This window comes from Clytia hemisphaerica, unplaced genomic scaffold (genome assembly GCF_902728285.1).
Source record: "Clytia hemisphaerica strain Z4C2 unplaced genomic scaffold, Clytia hemisphaerica genome assembly, whole genome shotgun sequence".
In the NCBI taxonomy this organism is placed as follows: Eukaryota; Metazoa; Cnidaria; class Hydrozoa; order Leptothecata; family Clytiidae; genus Clytia; species Clytia hemisphaerica.
Window position 1 is genome coordinate 117,997 of NW_027104426.1, and position 21,046 is coordinate 139,042.

The following is a 21,046-nucleotide window of genomic DNA, read 5'->3' on the forward strand; positions in this document are numbered from 1 at the left end:
AATATGACCGCGTTGACTTTTGGGGGACTGGGTAAGCGGCGGGAGAAAAATCAAAACAAAACAGCCGAAAAGAACTGACTTTCGGAGAAACTGACTTGGGAATCAAAGGGAAAAACGCAACAAAAATATGTTCAGATTAACTTTTACTTTGGAGTTCTTCCATAAAAGACACTAAAATCAAATCTGATGAACTAAGAAATTATAAAACTACTTGACACCACCCAAATATTTTCAGCTTTTGGCAAATTTGTCCGTGTGATAACCAAACAGTTTTTTATCAATGCATACAAAATAACTTGAGATTCTTGAATGTTGGCCAATAAAATTTCTCATAACATAACAAGGGAAGTGTAATGTCTTGTATTAAACCAAATGACGAGTGATTTTTATAAAAGTTCTCTCCTAATTCTCGTTCTCGACAACAACGTACGTCCTTGACTTTTCAACTCAAATTCGAAACATTTAGAGCTTGACGATAATCAAGAAAGTACATGTTTTTTCTTTTATAAGCATAACGTTTATAAGCATATGCAGGCTCAGTTTTTGGTGCCTAAACAATGGCAGGACAATGGCTCTATTGTTTAAGAACAATAGAATGCTAAGCATAATGCGAGCCTGATATAGGGACAGACACTTGCTTATAAAAAAAAAACATGTATCCAAATTGTTTTGCTGTTGAAAAAATGTTGTTCTTTAACCATTATTACAAGCATACATTTCCATCGTGGGACTCCTTTCCTCTGCTATTCTTTCCCATGGCCATATGTCATCGAAACAAAAAAATAGAAAAAGACTGAATGTTATCAATCTGATTAATCCAATGATGGAGGGTTTCTTCTCCATCGAAACAATACTGTACATCATCTGCATTTTGAATTATCAATCTAGAAACTTTCAAATACATCTCTGAAAAATCTGCAACTTTTCAAAACAAAACTTCTGGATCGAAAATGATCGAAAAGTTTTGTTTTTGTGTGAATATTTTTAGCGGGAAGTTATCGAATGTTTTTGTTCGAATCTAACGTTCGAATTAGAGTTTCGAATAAAAACATTCGAAACTACACAGAAGCAAAAGAAGGCGGAAGTAAGTTTTGAAACAAAAAGAGGACAATTTTTTTGAGTCGACAATAAATTAGTTATCACATGACTTCTCGTGCAATACTCGATATTTTACTCGTTCCGAGATTTTACCGATATTTTTCCTCGCCTAAAGGCTCGGCCCTTATTGGTATATATTTTCGCGTGTTACAAATTTTCGCGAATCGCGAAATTTTTTCGAAAAAACGTGCTTCGCGTGTATTAAATTTCGCGATTGCAGACTTCTGGAAAATTTTCGCGTGTATTAAATTTCGCGATTCGGAATATAAAGCAAGAAAAAGACTGATTTTGCTTGAAACACAACGTTTTTGACGTAAAAATACTAACAAATTACTAAGAAAGAATTTTTCGCGTGTATTTAATTTCGCGATTTTGTAATTTTGAAAAATTTAAACAGTATTAAATTTCGCGAAAATTGACCAAAAAACTCGCGAAATTAAGTACCCGCGAAAATTTGTAACACGCGAAAATATATACCAATAAGCCATTCGATTGTTTTTTATTCCCTCCGCGAATTTTTGTAAAAACTTGTGTGACCTATAAATGATCGAATTTTCTCTTCTCACACCACGCATCTTTATACAAGTGATAAGCTTGTATTGTGTGTTTGTGTTAAAATTAAAATGTAGTGAAACTTCAAGTGATGAGCGAGCCACTCTTCGTCAAAATGTTGCTGCCAAAAAGAATGCAAATAAAAAATTCAAACCGAATAAATCATTTAGAGAAGTTCCTCTACAGAGGGCTTTGAAAACTTATGTCATTTCAAACATTGTGGATAGTTATAATGTTCTTGCAATAAGAGTGCTGTGGAAGGAGGAGAATTATTCGGATATGTTTACAAGAAGGCAAAATTTGGAGAATATATTCAGGGATATTGTTCCAGTTAAAGTGTTGATCAGCTGTGTTACCGCAATGGAGAAGGGTGAAGAGTTAGATACGGGACTAAGTTTTTGGATGGCATTTGATTGGCCTGATATCACAGCAAACAAGTTCGAGAACATGCTATGCAAAAAGGTTATGGAGTCTGGTGTTAAAATCGATTCGTGCAAGGGAGTCAAACCAAGAGGTATGTCTAACTCTTCGATAATTCAATCTTTATTTCACTGAATTATTCTGATAACTTGTTACAAAACTTAATTTTTATTACAATTTTTGGTCGATTTGTTACAACTTGATACAGCTTGATACGCTTTGTTACTGCTTGTTACATACTTTTTACACGGAAAGTCGAATTTTGAGACAGTAATAACAGCATTTTTTACATATTTTGAAGATCTAAATTTTGTTACAATTTTTGGTCGATTTGTTACAACTTGATACAGCTTGATACGCTTTGTTACTGCTTGTTACATACTTTTTACACGGAAAGTCGAATTTTGAGACAGGGGTGGCAGCATTTTTTACAAATTTTAAACATCTAAATTTTGTTACAATTTTTGGTCGATTTGTTACAACTTGATACAGCTTGATACGCTTTGTTACTGCTTGTTACATACTTTTTACACGGAAGGTCGAATTTTGAGACAGGGGTGAGAGCATTTTTTACAAATTTTGAACATCTAAATTTTGTTACAATTTTTGGTCGATTTGTTACAACTTGTTACAGCTTGATACGCTTTGTTACTGCTTGTTACATACTTTTTACACGGAAAGTCGAATTTTGAGACAGGGGTGACAGCATTTTTTTCAAGTTTTGGACATCTAATTTTTGTTACAACTTTTGTTCGAATTGTTACAACTTGTTACAGCTTGTTACAGCTTGATACGCTTTGTTACTGCTTGTTACATACTTTTTACATGGAAAGTCGAATTTTGAGACAGGGATGACAGCATTTTTTACAAATTTTGAACATCTAAATTTTGTTACAATTTTTGGTCGATTTGTTACAACTTGTTACAGCTTGATACCCTTTGTTACTGCTTGTTACATACTTTTTACACGGAAGGTCGAATTTTGAGACAGTAGTGACAGCATTTTTTACAAATTTTGAACATCTAAATTTTGTTACAATTTTTGGTCGATTTGTTACAACTTGATACAGCTTAATACGCTTTGTTACTGCTTGTTACATACTTTTTACACGGAAGGTCGAATTTTGAGACAGGGGTGACAGCATTTTTTACAAATTTTGAACATCTAAATTTTGTTACAATTTTTGGTCGATTTGTTACAACTTGTTACAGCTTGATACGCTTTGTTACTGCTTGTTACATACTTTTTACACGGAAAGTCGAATTTTGAGACAGGGGTGACAGCATTTTTTACAAATTTTAAACATCTAAATTTTGTTACAATTTTTGGTCGATTTGTTACAACTTGATACAGCTTGATACGCTTTGTTACTGCTTGTTACATACTTTTACACGGAAGGTCGAATTTTGAGACAGGGGTGACAGCATTTTTTACAAATTTTGAACATCTAAATTTTGTTACAACTTTTGGTCGATTTGTTACAACTTGATACAGCTTGATACGCTTTGTTACTGCTTGTTACATACTTTTTACACGGAAGGTCGAATTTTGAGACAGGGGTGACAGCATTTTTTACAAATTTTGAACATCTAAATTTTGTTACAACTTTTGGTCGATTTGTTACAACTTGATACAGCTTAATACGCTTTGTTACTGCTTGTTACATACTTTTTACACGGAAGATCGAATTTTGAAACAGGGGTGACAGCATTTTTTACAAATTTTGAACATCTAAATTTTGTTACAATTTTTGGTCGATTTGTTACAACTTGTTACAGCTTGATACGCTTTGTTACTGCTTGTTACATACTTTTTACACGGAAAGTCGAATTTTGAGACAGGGGTGGCAGCATTTTTTACAAATTTTGAACATCTAAATTTTGTTACAATTTTTGGTCGATTTGTTACAACTTGTTACAGCTTGATACGCTTTGTTACTGCTTGTTACATACTTTTTACACGGAAGGTCGAATTTTGAGACAGGGGTGACAGCATTTTTTACAAATTTTGAACATCTAAATTTTGTTACAACTTTTGGTCGATTTGTTACAACTTGTTACAGCTTGATACGCTTTGTTACTGCTTGTTACATACTTTTTACACGGAAGGTCGAATTTTGAGACAGGGGTGACAGAATTTTTTACACATTTTAATGCTTTTATTCTTTTTATTTCATAGGTGCATCGATCGGTCAAATTGAAAATCTAGCCGCATCCCAATTGTACATTACCCTGAAGGACCATAAATTAGCTGAGCCTCTCAAAAAGATTGTTTTGAATAAAATGCGCCTAGCAAGAGCGGAGGCCATCAACCGGGGCGAGGATGAAGACAGCATCGAGATTCCTGTTGACGAGTCTGTAAAGCCTGTTAACATATATGTATCGTCAACAATTGCCAAAAATGTCCACGACAAATTATCGACAGAACTACCACGTCTAAGACAGTTTAACCTGGACTTCGAACTTGACATGAGAAACTCTTCAAGTAAGTAATTTTAAATTACATCATTGCAACTATCTCAAGTTGATTATCATAGGAGGAAAGTGAGTTTTTACATCAAATTTTTTACTTCTATTTTAGACAAGGCTCCGAAAGAAGTTGCAAAGCCTAGAAGCAGACTGAACCAAGCCATTGACGTAGTTGCTAGAGTTATGAAAGACGAAAAATGTGAACTGTTCAAAGGATATATCTATCGACATGTTCCAGAATCGACCAGAACCTATTACCACTATAAACCTGTCGAGGATTATGTCATGAGGATCCTTAAAAATTCATCAGTTGCGGATTCCTTATCTGGTCAAACATGGGACGTGATACGGCACTTGGAGAAACCTTCTTGTCGAATAGTGAAACAGATGAAAATGGACTACAACTACATCGAAATTAACGATGGCTTCTTTTTTAACATAGAAAAGAAGTGTTTCGAGCAGAATCCAGCCCTGACCGGCTCCCCTAGAGCCTTTGTAATTTATAACCACAAAAAGCGTCCAAATCCAACACCATTTATGGAGGGTAAGCTTGTTTTTTTTCAGTTTTGTATCCTATCGACAGCTCAATAAAACACTGATTTGAACTCTCCTGTAATGATTTATTGGTAGTCGTGTTATATTGCCTCAGCTTCCTATTAGAACAAAACGAAATATCTTGCTTGATGGACACATTTTCATACTTTATATTACTACTTTGTTCCATTCAGGTATTATGAACAGCTTTCCCAATCCCATCATCAGAAAACAGTTTCTGCAGAAATATTATCAATTGCTGATGCACAAAAAGTTTCCCAAGAAGGAGAGAAAGCTAATGCTGGTTGGCGACTCGGATTCAGGCAAAACTAGCTGGTTTTGTCCATTCGAAGGCATAATTCCATCGACCTTTATCAGCTATATCGTACCAGATGGACGTTTTTCTGCGTCAACTATCAAAAGCAACACCCAAATCGTTTGCATGGACGAGTGGAGTCCCGAATCACTGTCTTGCGAAGATGCAAAAAGACTTTTGCAAGGTAAAACCAAAATAAGATTCCATACACTAGAATAAATAACCTAGTCGATCGTATAAACTTGGAAATGCAATTTTAAAAGTAAAAGAACAGAAAACAACTTGAACTATATTGCAGTTATTAAAAAGATGATTAAAGTTGATTAATTTTCTGATCGTTTTAGGTGGTCGCATCACTGTGCAAAAGAAACACAAGGGAGTAGAGAGTTTCCACTATAATTCTGGATTCTTTATTACAACAAATGAAAATCCTGATTTTGGCCCTGGTAGAGACGGTAAAGCAATCAAAAAACGTATCTGTGAATTTGACACAATCGAGCTTCCGAAAGTGGATACATCTATGAGCAGTAAGTAAATTCATTGTCAACTATCAAACCTGCCTGATAGAATAAAAAAACTTCATCTTACCCAACAACGAGTCGAGGTGTATTTTATGCCCTGAGAGATTATCGTTTCAGAAAATAGCTGAGGAAAATGTATTTATTGATCAATATCATGATTTTATTTGTCAGTAAAAAATTACACTACTGTCAGTTTCACGTTGAACAATTGTCAAGTGTCTATATTGATCACAAAAATATTCGAAATACATTTCTTTAAATTGCTTTTAGATTGGCTACGCAAAAACTGCATGGAAGTTTTCCATTGGGTTGCGCTACAGCTCAAAGACGTACCAATATTCTCTTGTCCGATCAGAGAAAAAACAAAAGATGGTGCCTGCTACAACGACTTCGATAATGAAAATCCTTTTTCATCTGACGATTCAGACGCTTTAGAATTTTCATTCACTCAGCCAACTGCTGCCGAAGAAGTTGCAAATGCCCAGCCAGGTCCTAGTCGGCCATCATCATCATCATCTAGATGTAAAACCTTTGAAGATGTGTTAGATGAAACATATTACATGTTGGAGAACTTTGACCGTTATGCTTCGAATCCAGATTATCAATACAGAGAAAAAGTTTACAAGTTGCTAAAAGAGTATCGAGAGGTGAGAGTTCCGATGCCGGATGAAATATTGAAGAAATATCGTCAGCGCTATGAATCTGATTGGCAAGGAGCAGACACCGTATACGATATGTTCTTATTAGGGAAGCAAAAAGAACGAAGCTGGTTCCCATATGAAATTTTTGAAGCAGAGTATCCTGACTACCAATCAATCATTGGCGCAATTATCGATGAACGCTCGACCGACAGGGCTTCAACTACAGACGAAGATAATGAACAACAGAAAAAGACAGCACACAAATTTCAGACACAAACTCGTAAACTTTCTAAGAAAAAGAAGCGAGCTGTCACAGACCTTGATACTAGCTCAGATGATGAGAACGGTGCGTCGAAATCCACTCAAGGTGTTCCGGAGAAGAGAAAGAAAACAAGTGATGTTTGTGCCCCGATCAAGATCGAAATCCAATCTTCCCTTTCTGACACAAACTCAGATTCATCAAATCAAACGAAGGGGTCAAAACGAACTATGAAGAGATACATACCGAAAAACATTGTTGACGAAGTCGTAATCATCAGTGATTGAAGTTAAATTTTACTAAAATTTTAAAAACGAAAAATAATTCATTGAAATTTTAAGATGTTATGTCTTCCATTCCTCAAACTCGTCTTTATTTGAAATTACCAATTTAAATTGAACATTAAAATTAAGATAAAGAACCTTTTTTTTTATTTCCTATGAAAACTTGTAACAAGGTGTATCAAGGTGTAACAAGCTGTAACAACATGTAACAAATAGACCAAAACTTGTAACAAGGCTTTTTTTCGAACTTTTCCTATGAAAACCTGTAACAAGGCGTATCAAGGTGTAACAAGCTGTAACAACATGTAACAAATAGACCAATACTTGTAACAAGGCTATTTTCGAACTTTTCCTATGAAAACTTGTAACAAGGTGTATCAAGGTGTAACAAGCTGTAACAACATGTAACAAATAGACCAAAACTTGTAACAAGGCTTTTTTCGAACTTTTCCTATGAAAACCTGTAACAACGTGTATCAAAGTGTAACAAGCTGTAACAACATGTAACAAATAGACCAAAACTTGTAACAAGGCTTTTTTTGAGCTTTTCCTATGAAAACTTGTAACAAGGTGTATCAAGGTGTAACAAGCTGTAACAACATGTAACAAATAGACCAAAACTTGTAACAAGGCTATTTTCGAACTTTTCCTATGAAAACTTGTAACAAGGTGTATCAAGGTGTAACAAGCTGTAACAACATGTAACAAATAGACCAAAACTTGTAACAAGGCTTTTTTCGAACTTTTCCTATAAAAACCTGTAACAACGTGTATCAAAGTGTAACAAGCTGTAACAACATGTAACAAATAGACCAAAACTTGTAACAAGGCTTTTCTTGAGCTTTTCCTATGAAAACTTGTAACAAGGTGTATCAAGGTGTAACAACCTGTAACAACCTGTAACAAATAGACCAAAACTTGTAACAAGGCTTTTTTCGAACTTTTCCTATGAAAACCTGTAACAACGTGTATCAAAGTGTAACAAGCTGTAACAACATGTAACAAATAGACCAAAACTTGTAACAAGGCTATTTTCGAACTTTTCCTATGAAAACCTGTAACAACGTGTATCAAGGTGTAACAAGCTGTAACAACATGTAACAAATAGACCAAAACTTGTAACAAGGCTTTTTTCGAACTTTTCCTATGAAAACCTGTAACAACGTGTATCAAAGTGTAACAAGCTGTAACAACATGTAACAAATAGACCAAAACTTGTAACAAGGCTTTTTTTGAGCTTTTCCTATGAAAACTTGTAACAAGGTGTATCAAGGTGTAACAAGCTGTAACAACATGTAACAAATCGACCAAAAATTGTAACAAAATTTAGATGTTCAAAATTTGTAAAAAATGCTGTCACCCCTGTTTCATAATTCGACCTTCCGTGTAAAAAGTATGTAACAAGTAGTAACAAAGCGTATCAAGCTGTAACAAGTTGTAACAAATCGACCAAAAATTGTAACAAAATTTAGATCTTCAAAATATGTAAAAAATGCTGTTATTACTGTCTCAAAATTCGACTTTCCGTGTAAAAAGTATGTAACAAGCAGTAACAAAGCGTATCAAGCTGTAACAAGTTGTAACAAATCGACCAAAAATTGTAACAAAATTTAGATCTTCAAAATTTGTAAAAAATGCTGTTACCCCTGTCTCATAATTCGACCTTCCGTGTAAAAAGTATGTAACAAGCAGTAACAAAGCGTATCAAGCTGTAACAAGTTGTAACAAATAGACCAAAACTTGTAACAAGGCTTTTCAAGCAATCGAATGCTTAGAAAATACAGTTCATCCCATAAAATTATGTAACTAAAGGTATTAATATGTATAAATATGTAAAAAGATCGACCAATAGTTGTAAGAAGATTTGAATGCTTGATAAAATTTATTTCAACACGATAGTTTTATCATAAATTTTCAAAGTTTAATCAAATTAAGCATATATTAATATAAATCTATTAGAAACAAGTTTATTTTGATTGATAATTCTTCACAAAATCGTCTACAATTTCATCATCTTTGATTTGTATTAAGTTCTCATTATCATTGTTGCTTTTCACTATCTTTTGAGACATTTTTTTTGGTTCAGATTTTGGTATCTTTTCAGTCTGAGAGCTCTCCGATTTACTATCATCGCCCGAGCATAAGCACATCCCCTCTCTTTTCGAACGTTTTAACAATGGTTCTGTCGGTTTCTTTTCCTTCTTTTTCTGGCCTGAATTGAAAGCTTCAAAGTCAAAGTCAGAATCGTCCGAAGAGGACATTAGGGCGAATTCAAAGTAAAGTCTTTTTGCAGCGGTATAGTTATTGATAGGTTTTTTTGACATTTTTCCTTTGGCTTAAAAAAAGAAATGATGAAATATAAATTTTGCATAACTTATAGAGACACATAGATAATTCATTAAAAATATTCAACTATTTTGATAAAAAAAGTTTCCTGAAACAAGCACTGTCAGCTCTGACTCTTAAAGAGTCTCTTGTTCTTGTTGAATGAAACTTCAAAGAAGTGTCTTTCAAAATAAGAGCCCAGGACTTTGGTCCGTATTTCTGGATGCCTTGCTTTAAGTAACGATCTTCTTCACTAGTAAACTTTACATTTTTCGTTGTTCTCTTGTTGGCCTGTTGTGTAGCAATTTCTCTCTTGAAAGTGATATCGTCATTAGGCATCTCAGTCGTTTTTACTTTAGAGGCTGTAGCCCCGGTTATAGTATTATCAGTATGCCGAACTTTTGTAACTGCCAAGTCGGTCGATTCATTCAGCGATTCGTTCATTGGTTGATACGGGTCGTCGTTTGTTGGTTGGAATGGGTCGTCGTTCGTTGGTTGGAACGGGTCGTCGTTCATTGGTTGTACGTTTCCGGAGCTGGAAGCTGTGCTATGGTCATCAATTATTCTTTGACTTTGGAATAAAACTTTTTCATCAAAAGAACCAGAAACATTATTGAATAGTTCCACTAAACTTTTGTTACCTCTTGCTTCTTTTGTCATTTTTTCCATGCATTTTCGTCCCTCGACTGCAACGATTCTAGACTGTGTCTTTTTGTAGTGTACCTTTGCCACTGTTGAACTGTGTTTTTGGTCTTCAGTGATGAAATGCTGTTCTTCAAGATTTAACCTCTCACTACTTTCAGTCTCTACAATTTGCCTATATCTTGTTGGGTTGATATGTTTACCAATCGCCTGGTGAACAAGTATTGTCATGGCGGAAGTCAACGATTGAAACTGAGTTCCGTTCGTAGAAAGGAGTAAGAAGTCACATTGTGGATTAAGGCGAGGTCGTATGTATTCCAAGTACAAGTCAATTATTTCGATTGTGTCATCCGTTAGTATCAGTGTATCAAAGATATATCTAAAAAATCAGAATTATAATCTCCTGAGTTGATTTTACATTTTAAAAGGGTATTGCATACATTTGATATAAATCATTTTTGAGACTAAGACTTGGGACTAAGAGAGAAATAAAAAGAAAGGCAGCGAAAGATAAATCTTTGAAAAGTTTTCGAACAGTAGCTTTGTAAAGCATGTACCTTGAAGCAGTTTTAAACTCCTTTTGATCTACAAATCCACCATTTGTTCTTGCTTTGTTGACCATATCGACGGTGAGGAATTGGAAAGTCATAGGTCTTGAGCATTTCACTCGAAGAAAAAGTAACGTAGTTATAAATCGAATGGAGAAAGCTAACTCTCCTTTTGTTAGAAATCTTGATTTTTCACTCGATGAGCACTTTTGAATGACCGTTTTAAACTGTTTCATGTGGAATGGAATGACTTCCTCCATTTCTTCTAATGTTGCCCAACTATTTCTGGCAATAAGGGTTTCCAGGTCAAGATTACGATTGCATTCTAAATTTTTTCTTTTTCGAAGGTTTTCAGTTGCTCTCCTTAGATATACTTCAACTACGGTGAATAAACGTAAAGTGTTATCAGAAACACCACCTGCTTTTCGAAAATCTATAAAATCAGTAATTGCTTTTACATAGTTTACAGCACCTGAAGGACCGACCTGCCATTCAACCTCTATTGTTTTTAAAAAAGATATGAAAATTTCTGCTGATGACAGACAACAGTCAACAAATTCATTTGAAAGTTCTACGTCGTTCTCATTATTCCCCATGGCATGCATAAAATATTTCATAGCTCGTTTACCAATTTGTCTAGATTCTCTGTTATTTTTACCTCCGCCACATGAAGTTCCGAGCCATGTCAAGAAATCTAAACCGATTCCGTTATCTAATGAAAATGAGGGCTTACTAGCAGTAGAGGCTCTCTTTGGTATAGAATGCAGGTCAACCATGTCTTCTCGCTTCACAACAGGTTGCTCGTCAAAATAATAATACCATGGATGCTTAATATTTATGTGCTTCCTCAAGCCACGGCAACTTTTAAAATCTACATGTAGACACAGTTTTACAGGACAAGTGTAAAGATTTCTTACGTTTGGACGAAGTTTCAATGTTCTTTTCCCATGAGCAGCACCAAGTAAAGCCTTCCAATTGACTTGGAGCCTCCTCGGTCGAGGCATCTTGAATGAATACAAACTATTTGCTATTTTTATACCCTTTTACAAGGAACCTTTAACAGGGGGTCGAAAATTCAATTCAACAATAAAGAACAAAGGAAAACATAGTACTTTTACCCCTATATTAACACTGACAAATGGAATTCGAGCGCGCCAATTATAACTTATACCCAATCAGAAACGTTTTGAATTACGTAAAAAGTAGCAGCCTGTGTTTATTTAAATCTCCAGTGTAGATTCAAAATCTATTTCAAGAGCACACTTACAACTTTATAGTTTATACACCATCACTAACGCATGCAAGCGTAGAGAATAACATGTTTTTCTAAAGGAACAAGTTGTTGTCATATGAGTTTCTAACAGAGGGAACAATTCTTATATAAAACGAAGAACCAACCCGCTCCTCTCGATACTGTTACGTTAGGGAATAATTTGATTCATTTAATTTTCGTTGATCAGGAACGTTCAATTCCTTTAAAAGGGAACATCAAGGTTAAAAAAAAGCAGTGAAGATAATGTTCCCTCTCATAGAAGGAACAAAGAACATTTTATATCAAGTTGAATTTCTGAGGTAATGAAAAGTTCCCTTAAGTACAATTCATTCTGTGATGCAAAACATAAAGAACAAATCATTCTTAATGGATCATAATGTTCATTCAATAGAAGTTCCTTGAGAGTTCTGTAATTAGAGGAACAGACCAGAAATTATATACATTAAGGCATATCATCAAATAGTGTTCACTTCGCGTGTGCACTGTTTGGACTGCAATGTCTGTAAAAAGAACTATCAGGAGTTCTACAGTAAGAAATGCATTTAAGAACTTTTTGGTGCCGATTTTTAAAGATAAATTTTTTGTTGTTACTCTACGTTGTCTTTGGGATGTACAAGAACAAGATATCAATTTAGCAAGCTATAATATAGATAGCAAACGAGACGAACTTGAATCGATCGTGAACTTATATGACGATGTGGTAGCCTATTTTTCTTGCACGTGTGCCATGCAGTCCTCTATTTTGAGAAAAGAACTGAAAAAAACAAATGGAAATACTGAAAGTGACCAAGAATACCAACAATATGAGGATGATGACGAAGCAATGATACCAGGTACATATATTATACTTTAGTTCTCTGTGTGGCGTGTTCAATCTTTAAACCATATCTGATATTTTCTCCGACAGCTTGTGAATAAATGGTACTCTCGCTTTGCTTTTACTTTTAAAATACAACTCTTTATTTTCTCCGAACATGTGCACATTGGAATTTTTTATATTTTTAGGCGTGTCTTTTTGGATCGCTATAACATCAACCAAACGTGGGGTGGCAAAATTTGAAACTGACATTTCCTCAAAAATGATGCTTGCCGGGTTGGACGTTTCTTCGTGTAAGCCGATTACAGTGAGAGGTAAGTTTTACTTATTGGCTTGTTTATATTTTTGGAATGAATACAAATGATTATGAGATGGTGTATGTCATAAAATACTTTTCATATCTCCATCATTTTTCTTGTCATGTCAAAAAATCTACTCCCCTTTTCTAAATTTTCTTGATTTTTACTTACTAATAAATTTCAATAATGAAATGTTCTTTTAATCAGGAAGAGGCAAGATCGATACAGCCGAAGTTTATTCCAGGTTGCTGTGTCAGGTTTTGAAAGACCACGCTTCCACGGCCATCATCAACAAGGCAATGAAATTCTTTTTCGAGGCTGTCCGAAGAAAACTGCGCAAAAGAGATGGGCTCACACTAACCGAGAATCCGATTTTTGAAGATTTTGAGGAGGGTGAACCATTTGCCAAACTGACGATTAGACCATCAATGCCTCAAAATTCGAGACAAGATCTTCACAAAGCAATGAAAAATATCCAATTTTTGACTATAGCCTTTACCATTGACGATGCAGAATCTTCCAATGGTAAGTTTTAAATAAAATTATCGCCTAACACTGTTAAAGTGCTTTGAAATTAAATCTTTTTTGCTTGTTCCGAGCTTGTTCCCAAATTTAGCCTGCTTGTTCCCGTCAGTGTCACGTTGTTCTTTGTTGTTACTTAATTTCTAGAGAAAAGGTGAATCTTGGATGGTTAAGCTTTGAAATTTGAATTCTTTTTCTTGTTCCGAGCTTGTTCCCAAATTTAGCCTGCTTGTTCCCGTCAGTGTCACGTAGTTCTTTGTTGTTACTTAATTTCTAGAGAAAAAGTGAATCTTGGATGGTTAGGCTTTGAAAATTGATTTTTTTTTCTTGTTCCAAGCTTGTTCCCAAATTTAGCCTGTTTGTTCCCGTTAGTGTCACGTTGTTCTTTGTTGTTACTTAATTTCTAGAGAAAAAGTGGATAGTGGCTGTTTAGGGTTGTAAAATTTTTAACTTTTTTCTTGTTCCGAGCTTATTCCCAAATTTAGCCTGCTTGTTCCCGTCAGTGTCACGTTGTTCTTTGTTGTTACTTAATTTCTAGAGAAAAGGTGAATCTTGGATGGTTAAGCTTTGAAATTAGAATTATTTTTCTTGTTCCGAGCTTGTTCCCAAATTTAGCCTGCTTGTTCCCGTCAGTGTCACGTAGTTCTTTGTTGTTACTTAATTTCTAGAGAAAAAGTGAATCTTGGATGGTTAGGCTTTGAAAATTGATTTTTTTTTCTTGTTCCAAGCTTGTTCCCAAATTTAGCCTGTTTGTTCCCGTTAGTGTCACGTTGTTCTTTGTTGTTACTTAATTTCTAGAGAAAAAGTGGATAGTGGCTGTTTAGGGTTGTAAAATTTTTAACTTTTTTCTTGTTCCGAGCTTATTCCCAAATTTAGCCTGCTTGTTCCCGTCAGTGTCACGTTGTTCTTTGTTGTTACTTAATTTCTAGAGAAAAGGTGAATCTTGGATGGTTAAGCTTTGAAATTAGAATTATTTTTCTTGTTCCGAGCTTGTTCCCAAATTTAGCCTGCTTGTTCCCGTCAGTGTCACGTAGTTCTTTGTTGTTACTTAATTTCTAGAGAAAAAGTGAATCTTGGATGGTTAGGCTTTGAAAATTGATTTTTTTTTCTTGTTCCAAGCTTGTTCCCAAATTTAGCCTGTTTGTTCCCGTTAGTGTCACGTTGTTCTTTGTTGTTACTTAATTTCTAGAGAAAAAGTGGATAGTGGCTGTTTAGGGTTGTAAAATTTTTAACTTTTTTCTTGTTCCGAGCTTATTCCCAAATTTAGCCTGCTTGTTCCCGTCAGTGTCACGTTGTTCTTTGTTGTTACTTAATTTCTAGAGAAAAGGTGAATCTTGGATGGTTAAGCTTTGAAATTAGAATTATTTTTCTTGTTCCGAGCTTGTTCCCAAATTTAGCCTGCTTGTTCCCGTTAGTGTCACGTTGTTCTTTGTTGTTACTTAATTTTTAGAGAAAAGGTGAATCTTGGATGGTTAAGCTTTGAAATTAGAATTATTTTTCTTGTTCCGAGCTTGTTCCCAAATTTAGCCTGCTTGTTCCCGTTAGTGTCACGTTGTTCTTTGTTGTTACTTAATTTTTAGAGAAAAGGTGAATCTTGGATGGTTAAGCTTTGAAATTAGAATTATTTTTCTTGTTCCGAGCTTGTTCCCAAATTTAGCCTGCTTGTTCCCGTCAGTGTCACGTTGTTCTTTGTTGTTACTTAATTTCTAGAGAAAAGGTGAATCTTGGATGGTTAAGCTTTGAAATTAGAATTATTTTTCTTGTTCCGAGCTTGTTCCCAAATTTAGCCTGCTTGTTCCCGTTAGTGTCACGTTGTTCTTTGTTGTTACTTAATTTTTAGAGAAAAAGTGGATAATGGCTGTTTTTCTTGTTCCGAGCTTGTTCCCAAATTTAGCCTGCTTGTTCCCGATAGTGTCACGTTGTTCTTTGTTGTTACTTAATTTTTAGAGAAAAAGTGGATAATGGCTGTTTTTCTTGTTCCGAGCTTGTTCCCAAATTTAGCCTGCTTGTTCCCATTAGTGTCACGTTGTTCTTTGTTGTTACTTAATTTCTAGAGAAAAAGTGGATAGTGGCTGTTTTTCTTGTTCCGAACTTGTTACCAAATTTAGCCTGCTTGTTCCCGTTAGTGTCACGTTGTTCTTTGTTGTTACTTAATTTCTAGAGAAAAAGTGGATAATGGCTGTTTTTCTTGTTCCGAGCTTGTTACCAAATTTAGCCTGCTTGTTCCCGTTAGTGTCACGTTGTTCTTTGTTGTTACTTAATTTTTAGAGAAAAAGTGGATAGTGGCTGTTTTTCTTGTTCCGAACTTGTTACCAAATTTAGCCTGCTTGTTCCCGTTAGTGTCACGTTGTTCTTTGTTGTTACTTAATTTCTAGAGAAAAAGTGGATAGTGGCTGTTTTTCTTGTTCCGAGCTTGTTACCAAATTTAGCCTGCTTGTTCCCGTTAGTGTCACGTTGTTCTTTGTTGTTACTTAATCTCTAGAGAAAAAGTGGATAATGGCTGTTTTTCTTGTTCCGAGCTTGTTCCCAAATTTAGCCTGCTTGTTCCCATTAGTGTCACGTTGTTCTTTGTTGTTACTTAATTTCTAGAGAAAAAGTGGATAATGGCTGTTTTTCTTGTTCCGAGCTTGTTACCAAATTTAGCCTGCTTGTTCCCGTTAGTGTCACGTTGTTCTTTGTTGTTACTTAATCTCTAGAGAAAAAGTGGATAATGGCTGTTTTTCTTGTTCCGAGCTTGTTCCCAAATTTAGCCTGCTTGTTCCCATTAGTGTCACGTTGTTCTTTGTTGTTACTTAATTTCTAGAGAAAAAGTGGATAGTGGCTGTTTTTCTTGTTCCGAACTTGTTACCAAATTTAGCCTGCTTGTTCCCATTAGTGTCACGTTGTTCTTTGTTGTTACTTAATCTCTAGAGAAAAAGTGGATAATGGCTGTTTTTCTTGTTCCGAGCTTGTTCCCAAATTTAGCCTGCTTGTTCCCATTAGTGTCACGTTGTTCTTTGTTGTTACTTAATTTCTAGAGAAAAAGTGGATAGTGGCTGTTTTTCTTGTTCCGAACTTGTTACCAAATTTAGCCTGCTTGTTCCCGTTAGTGTCACGTTGTTCTTTGTTGTTACTTAATTTTTAGAGAAAAAGTGGATAGTGGCTGTTTTTCTTGTTCCGAACTTGTTACCAAATTTAGCCTGCTTGTTCCCGTTAGTGTCACGTTGTTCTTTGTTGTTACTTAATTTCTAGAGAAAAAGTGGATAATGGCTGTTTTTCTTGTTCCGAGCTTGTTACCAAATTTAGCCTGTTTGTTCCCGTTAGTGTCACGTTGTTCTTTGTTGTTACTTAATTTTTAGAGAAAAAGTGGATAGTGGCTGTTTTTCTTGTTCCGAACTTGTTACCAAATTTAGCCTGCTTGTTCCCGTTAGTGTCACGTTGTTCTTTGTTGTTACTTAATCTCTAGAGAAAAAGTGGATAATGGCTGTTTTTCTTGTTCCGAACTTGTTCCCAAATTTAGCCTGCTTGTTCCCGATAGTGTCACGTTGTTCTTTGTTGTTACTTAATTTCTAGAGAAAAAGTGGATAATGGCTGTTTTTCTTGTTCCGAGCTTGTTCCCAAATTTAGCCTGCTTGTTCCCGATAGTGTCACATTGTTCTTTGTTGTTACATATATTCTAGAGAAAAGATGGATGGTGGCTTTTTCACTTATTATTTATATAATTTTTTACCTTTTCAGCTTCTAACCTTACACCATCGTTCATTCCCACCGATCCAATTTGTATTGCTGTAGCAGAGCTATCAAGGTTCATGAAGGAGAAAAGCTATGCCATCTGTAACGGGAAAATCTACAAAAAGGCTCCAGATAGTGCTTTCTCTTATGTGTACTGTCTTACAGTGAAGAGGTTCCTGATGAGATCACTCCGTGTTGGCTCGGTCGCCAATGTGCTGGCATCGCACATCAATTCGGTATCGAATTTGCTTTCAGATCCAGACTGCGGATTGATAAAGCCACTGAAGATACTTTACAATATTATTGAAGTGTTGCCGGCACGTACCATCTTCGTAATTTCAGAGAAGCGGTTTTACAAAATCAGGAATTTTCCTGAAGGGTGCACACCCCGTGCGTTCATCCGCTACACATATGATAAATCATACGTACCATATCCTGGACCTTTCATCCAAGGTAACCACTTCCAGATTTTTAAATTGGCCTTTGTCATTTTCGACACATTTCGATACACTTGAAAAGTGACATAAAACTTTTGAACTTTGTAAATTTGTTTGAAACTATGAAAACCTTCTTTTTGTTTTTCTCTTCAGGAATAATGAACAGTTTTCCCGAACGGAAGACACGAGTTCATTTCTTGCAGAAATATTTTCAACTATTGTTGCACAAAAAGTTCCCAATGAAGGAGCCAAAACTTTTGCTAGAGGGCGACTCAAATTCGGGCAAAACCAGCTGGGCTGCCGTATTCGAAGGTTTAATACCAACAGAAAACATCGCTGGAGTCACCCAAGAGGGAAGATTTGCAGGACATTTGATAAACAATCAAACCGAGTTGGTGTTCATGGACGAGTGGACTGTTAACAGTCTTAGTTGTGAAGATGCAAAGCGTATACTTCAAGGTAAAATGATAAAGTTTATTTCAATCTTATCTTCGAGAGGTAGACTATTGGCATATCGATTCCTGCGCAAAAGTGAATTTGGGCGTGTCTCGAGTAAAAACATTGACAATTTGGGTTCAATCATTTCTATTTTAGGTGGTTTAATCATGCTCTCACAGAAACACGCCAGTGCAACAAAGGTGATGTACAACTCGGGTTTTTTTATCACTACGAATGTGCTACCAAACTTTGGAATATCGAAAGATCATGACGCTGTATACAACCGGCTGAAGGTGTTCTCAACAAAACCGTTACCAAAGAATGATTCCAGTGTAACAAGTAAGGCATTACAGTAATTACGATTGGTGCATTTCAAAAAACTACGTTTGTTAAATTGAAGCAATTTGTTTTGCAATTTCTTAGAGCGTATAGTAGATGATTTAAATGAACGGTTTCCATATCATTCTAACAGGATGGCTGAGGCGTCACTGCATGGAGGTCATTCATTATTGTTCAGAGGTGCTTAAAGAGACGCCCCTATTCGAGAGCTGCGATGACGCTTACGTATTTTCTACTAAAGATGACAAAGTTGGAAGCATATACAATGATTATGACGGTGGTTCCGACAAGCTAATTATGGAGTCGGACTTTCAGGAAGACGAATTATCATGTTCTCAGTCTGCCCATGAACTAATACAACAGGAAATTGTCAGAGACCCGATTGTGGATGACGAGGATATGGATTTCTATTTTCTTGAGTCGGACGAGGCAACTCCAGCTAGGTGGGCTAAAACACACCAACTTTTCTACACGGAGAAAGGAACTACTCATTACCAGTTGTGTATCAATACTTTGAACTACATGTCTAACGAGGATTGGAAGAAGGTGCCTATCAACCAGGAGGACATAAAGAGGTATTTGTTATTATTTCTCTCAAAGTGTGATTGCAAATTGTTAATTTGTCAAGTTTTACCATTGAATATATTATGGATTCGAAATTCTTATGCTCCATGCTCCGATTGAAACATAAGGAAACTTCCAGCACCACGAAACCGATGTTATATTGACGGCTGATTTCATTATTTTTTTAGGTACGAGATAAGAAGAAAACGCAAATGGCGTGGCGGAGACACGTTTTACGAGGCTTGGCTGGCACGGCAGGAAACGGTGCCTGAAACTCCGTTAAAGGATATGCCCGCCCCAAATGTTTCAACCTCCACCCCTACTAATGTAGCAGAGCAAAACTCTAACTCTTCTAGTTCAACAAAAACGACACTTCCCAACCGAGTGTTAAACTTCAGTCCTATCAAAAGGAAAAAGTGTTCCCAGGGAAGTTCTTCCAACCCATCAAGTTCGAGCAAAACCTCTGCACCTTCACCGCCGAAGTCTTCAAAAAGATCTCCTCTACATCTCTTGAAGATTCTTTACAGCGACTATACAAGTGATGACGACGATGAAGTTCTTCCATCCCTGAAGCGGACGAAGAAATCACAGAAATTGGAAAAGTCAAATGAAATCGATAGTGGCACGTCAACGGAAAGCGCTTCGGACGAAGATAAGAAACCGCCACGAATTAAAGGTAGAAAAACGCCCTCTGTAATCACGGACCCAGTCTCCTTGATCACAACAGACGAAGAAGAAGGGGGTGAGGTCAAGCCAAAGATCCGTATAAAACCTGTATGCAAAACTTCCTCAGAGATAACAAACCCAATCGAAATACCGGATTCTGATGTCGGAGAAGATTTTTTCATTGTATGATTGTTCCATACTTTTTATATCTTTGAAACCCTATAACTAGATTTATAAATTCTTTTGTAATGTCGTGTTATTGTCATTATATTTCATAAAATATAAGTTTCTGAGGAGCCCTCAAGTGAAAATCCACCTTTTCTCTGAAAATTGTTTAACAATAAGGAACAACGTGTCACTAACGGGAACAAGCGGGCTAAATTTGGGAACAACCTGGGAACAAGAAAAATCTACAATTTCGACCCACCTTTTCTATAGAATATAAGTAACAACCAGGAACAACGTGACACTAACGGGAACAAGCAGGCTATTTTTAGGGAACAATCTAGGAACAAGAAAAATCTACAATTTCGACCCACTTTTTCTCTAGAATATAAGTAACAACCGGGAACAACGTGACACTAGCGGGAACAAGCAGGCTATTTTTAGGGAACAATCCGGGAACAAGAAAAATCTACAATTTCGACCCACCTTTTCTCTAGAATATAAGTAACAACCGGGAACAACGTGATACTAGCGGGAACAAGCAGGCTATTTTTAGGGAACAATCCGGGAACAAGAAAAATCTACAATTTCGACCCACCTTTTCTCTAGAATATAAGTAACAACCGGGAACAACGTGACACTAGCGGGAACAAGCAGGCTATTTTTAGGAAACAATCCGGGAACAAGAAAAATCTACAATTTCGACCCACCTTTTCTCTAGAATATAAGTAACAACCGGGAACAACGTGATACTAGCGGGAACAAGCAGGCTATTTTTAGGGAACAATCCGGGAACAAGAAAAATCTACAATTTCGACCCACCTTTTCTCTAGAATATGAGTAACAACCGGGAACAACGTGACACTAACGGGAACAAGCAGGCTATTTGTAGGGAACAATCTAGGAACAAGAAAAATCTACAATTTCGACCCACCTTTTCTCTAGAATATGAGTAACAACCGGGAACAACGTGACACTAACGGGAACAAGCAGGCTATTTGTAGGGAACAATCTGGGAACAAGAAAAATCTACAATTTCGACCCGACTTTTCTCTAGAATATGAGTAACAACCGGGAACAACGTGACACTAACGGGAACAAGCAGGCTATTTTTAGGGAACAATCTGGGAACAAGAAAAATCTACAATTTCGACCCACCTTTTCTCTAGAATATGAGTAACAACCGGGAACAACGTGACACTAACG

General features: G+C 36.0%; 3 protein-coding genes and 1 long non-coding RNA gene across 4 annotated transcripts in view; 3 read left to right on the top strand and 1 right to left on the bottom strand.

Annotated features, from left to right (window-relative positions):
- LOC136820461 (uncharacterized) overlaps positions 1-21,046 on the top strand; it is a 46,609-nt gene that overhangs the window by 25,253 nt on the left and 310 nt on the right. The gene's annotated exons all lie outside the window — the stretch shown is intronic.
- Positions 1,970-7,150, top strand: LOC136820463 (uncharacterized). Its single transcript, XM_067076646.1, has 6 exons — positions 1,970-2,164; positions 4,250-4,555; positions 4,652-5,083; positions 5,268-5,573; positions 5,734-5,916; positions 6,181-7,150. The coding sequence occupies exons 1-6, from the start codon at positions 2,011-2,013 to the stop codon at positions 7,095-7,097; spliced, it is 2,298 nt and encodes a 765-aa protein (XP_066932747.1). The 5' UTR covers positions 1,970-2,010; the 3' UTR covers positions 7,098-7,150.
- LOC136820469 (uncharacterized) lies at positions 9,418-11,672 on the bottom strand. Its single transcript, XM_067076651.1, has 2 exons — positions 10,619-11,672; positions 9,418-10,440 (listed from the first exon to the last, which is right to left on the bottom strand). The coding sequence occupies exons 1-2, from the start codon at positions 11,611-11,613 to the stop codon at positions 9,507-9,509; spliced, it is 1,929 nt and encodes a 642-aa protein (XP_066932752.1). The 5' UTR covers positions 11,614-11,672; the 3' UTR covers positions 9,418-9,506.
- On the top strand, positions 12,533-20,007 carry LOC136820462 (uncharacterized). The gene is made up of 8 exons (XM_067076645.1): positions 12,533-12,715; positions 12,888-13,013; positions 13,206-13,523; positions 17,238-17,684; positions 17,822-18,127; positions 18,263-18,445; positions 18,579-19,020; positions 19,198-20,007. Exons 1-8 carry the CDS (start codon positions 12,610-12,612, stop codon positions 19,862-19,864), a joined length of 2,595 nt encoding a protein of 864 aa, XP_066932746.1. The 5' UTR covers positions 12,533-12,609; the 3' UTR covers positions 19,865-20,007.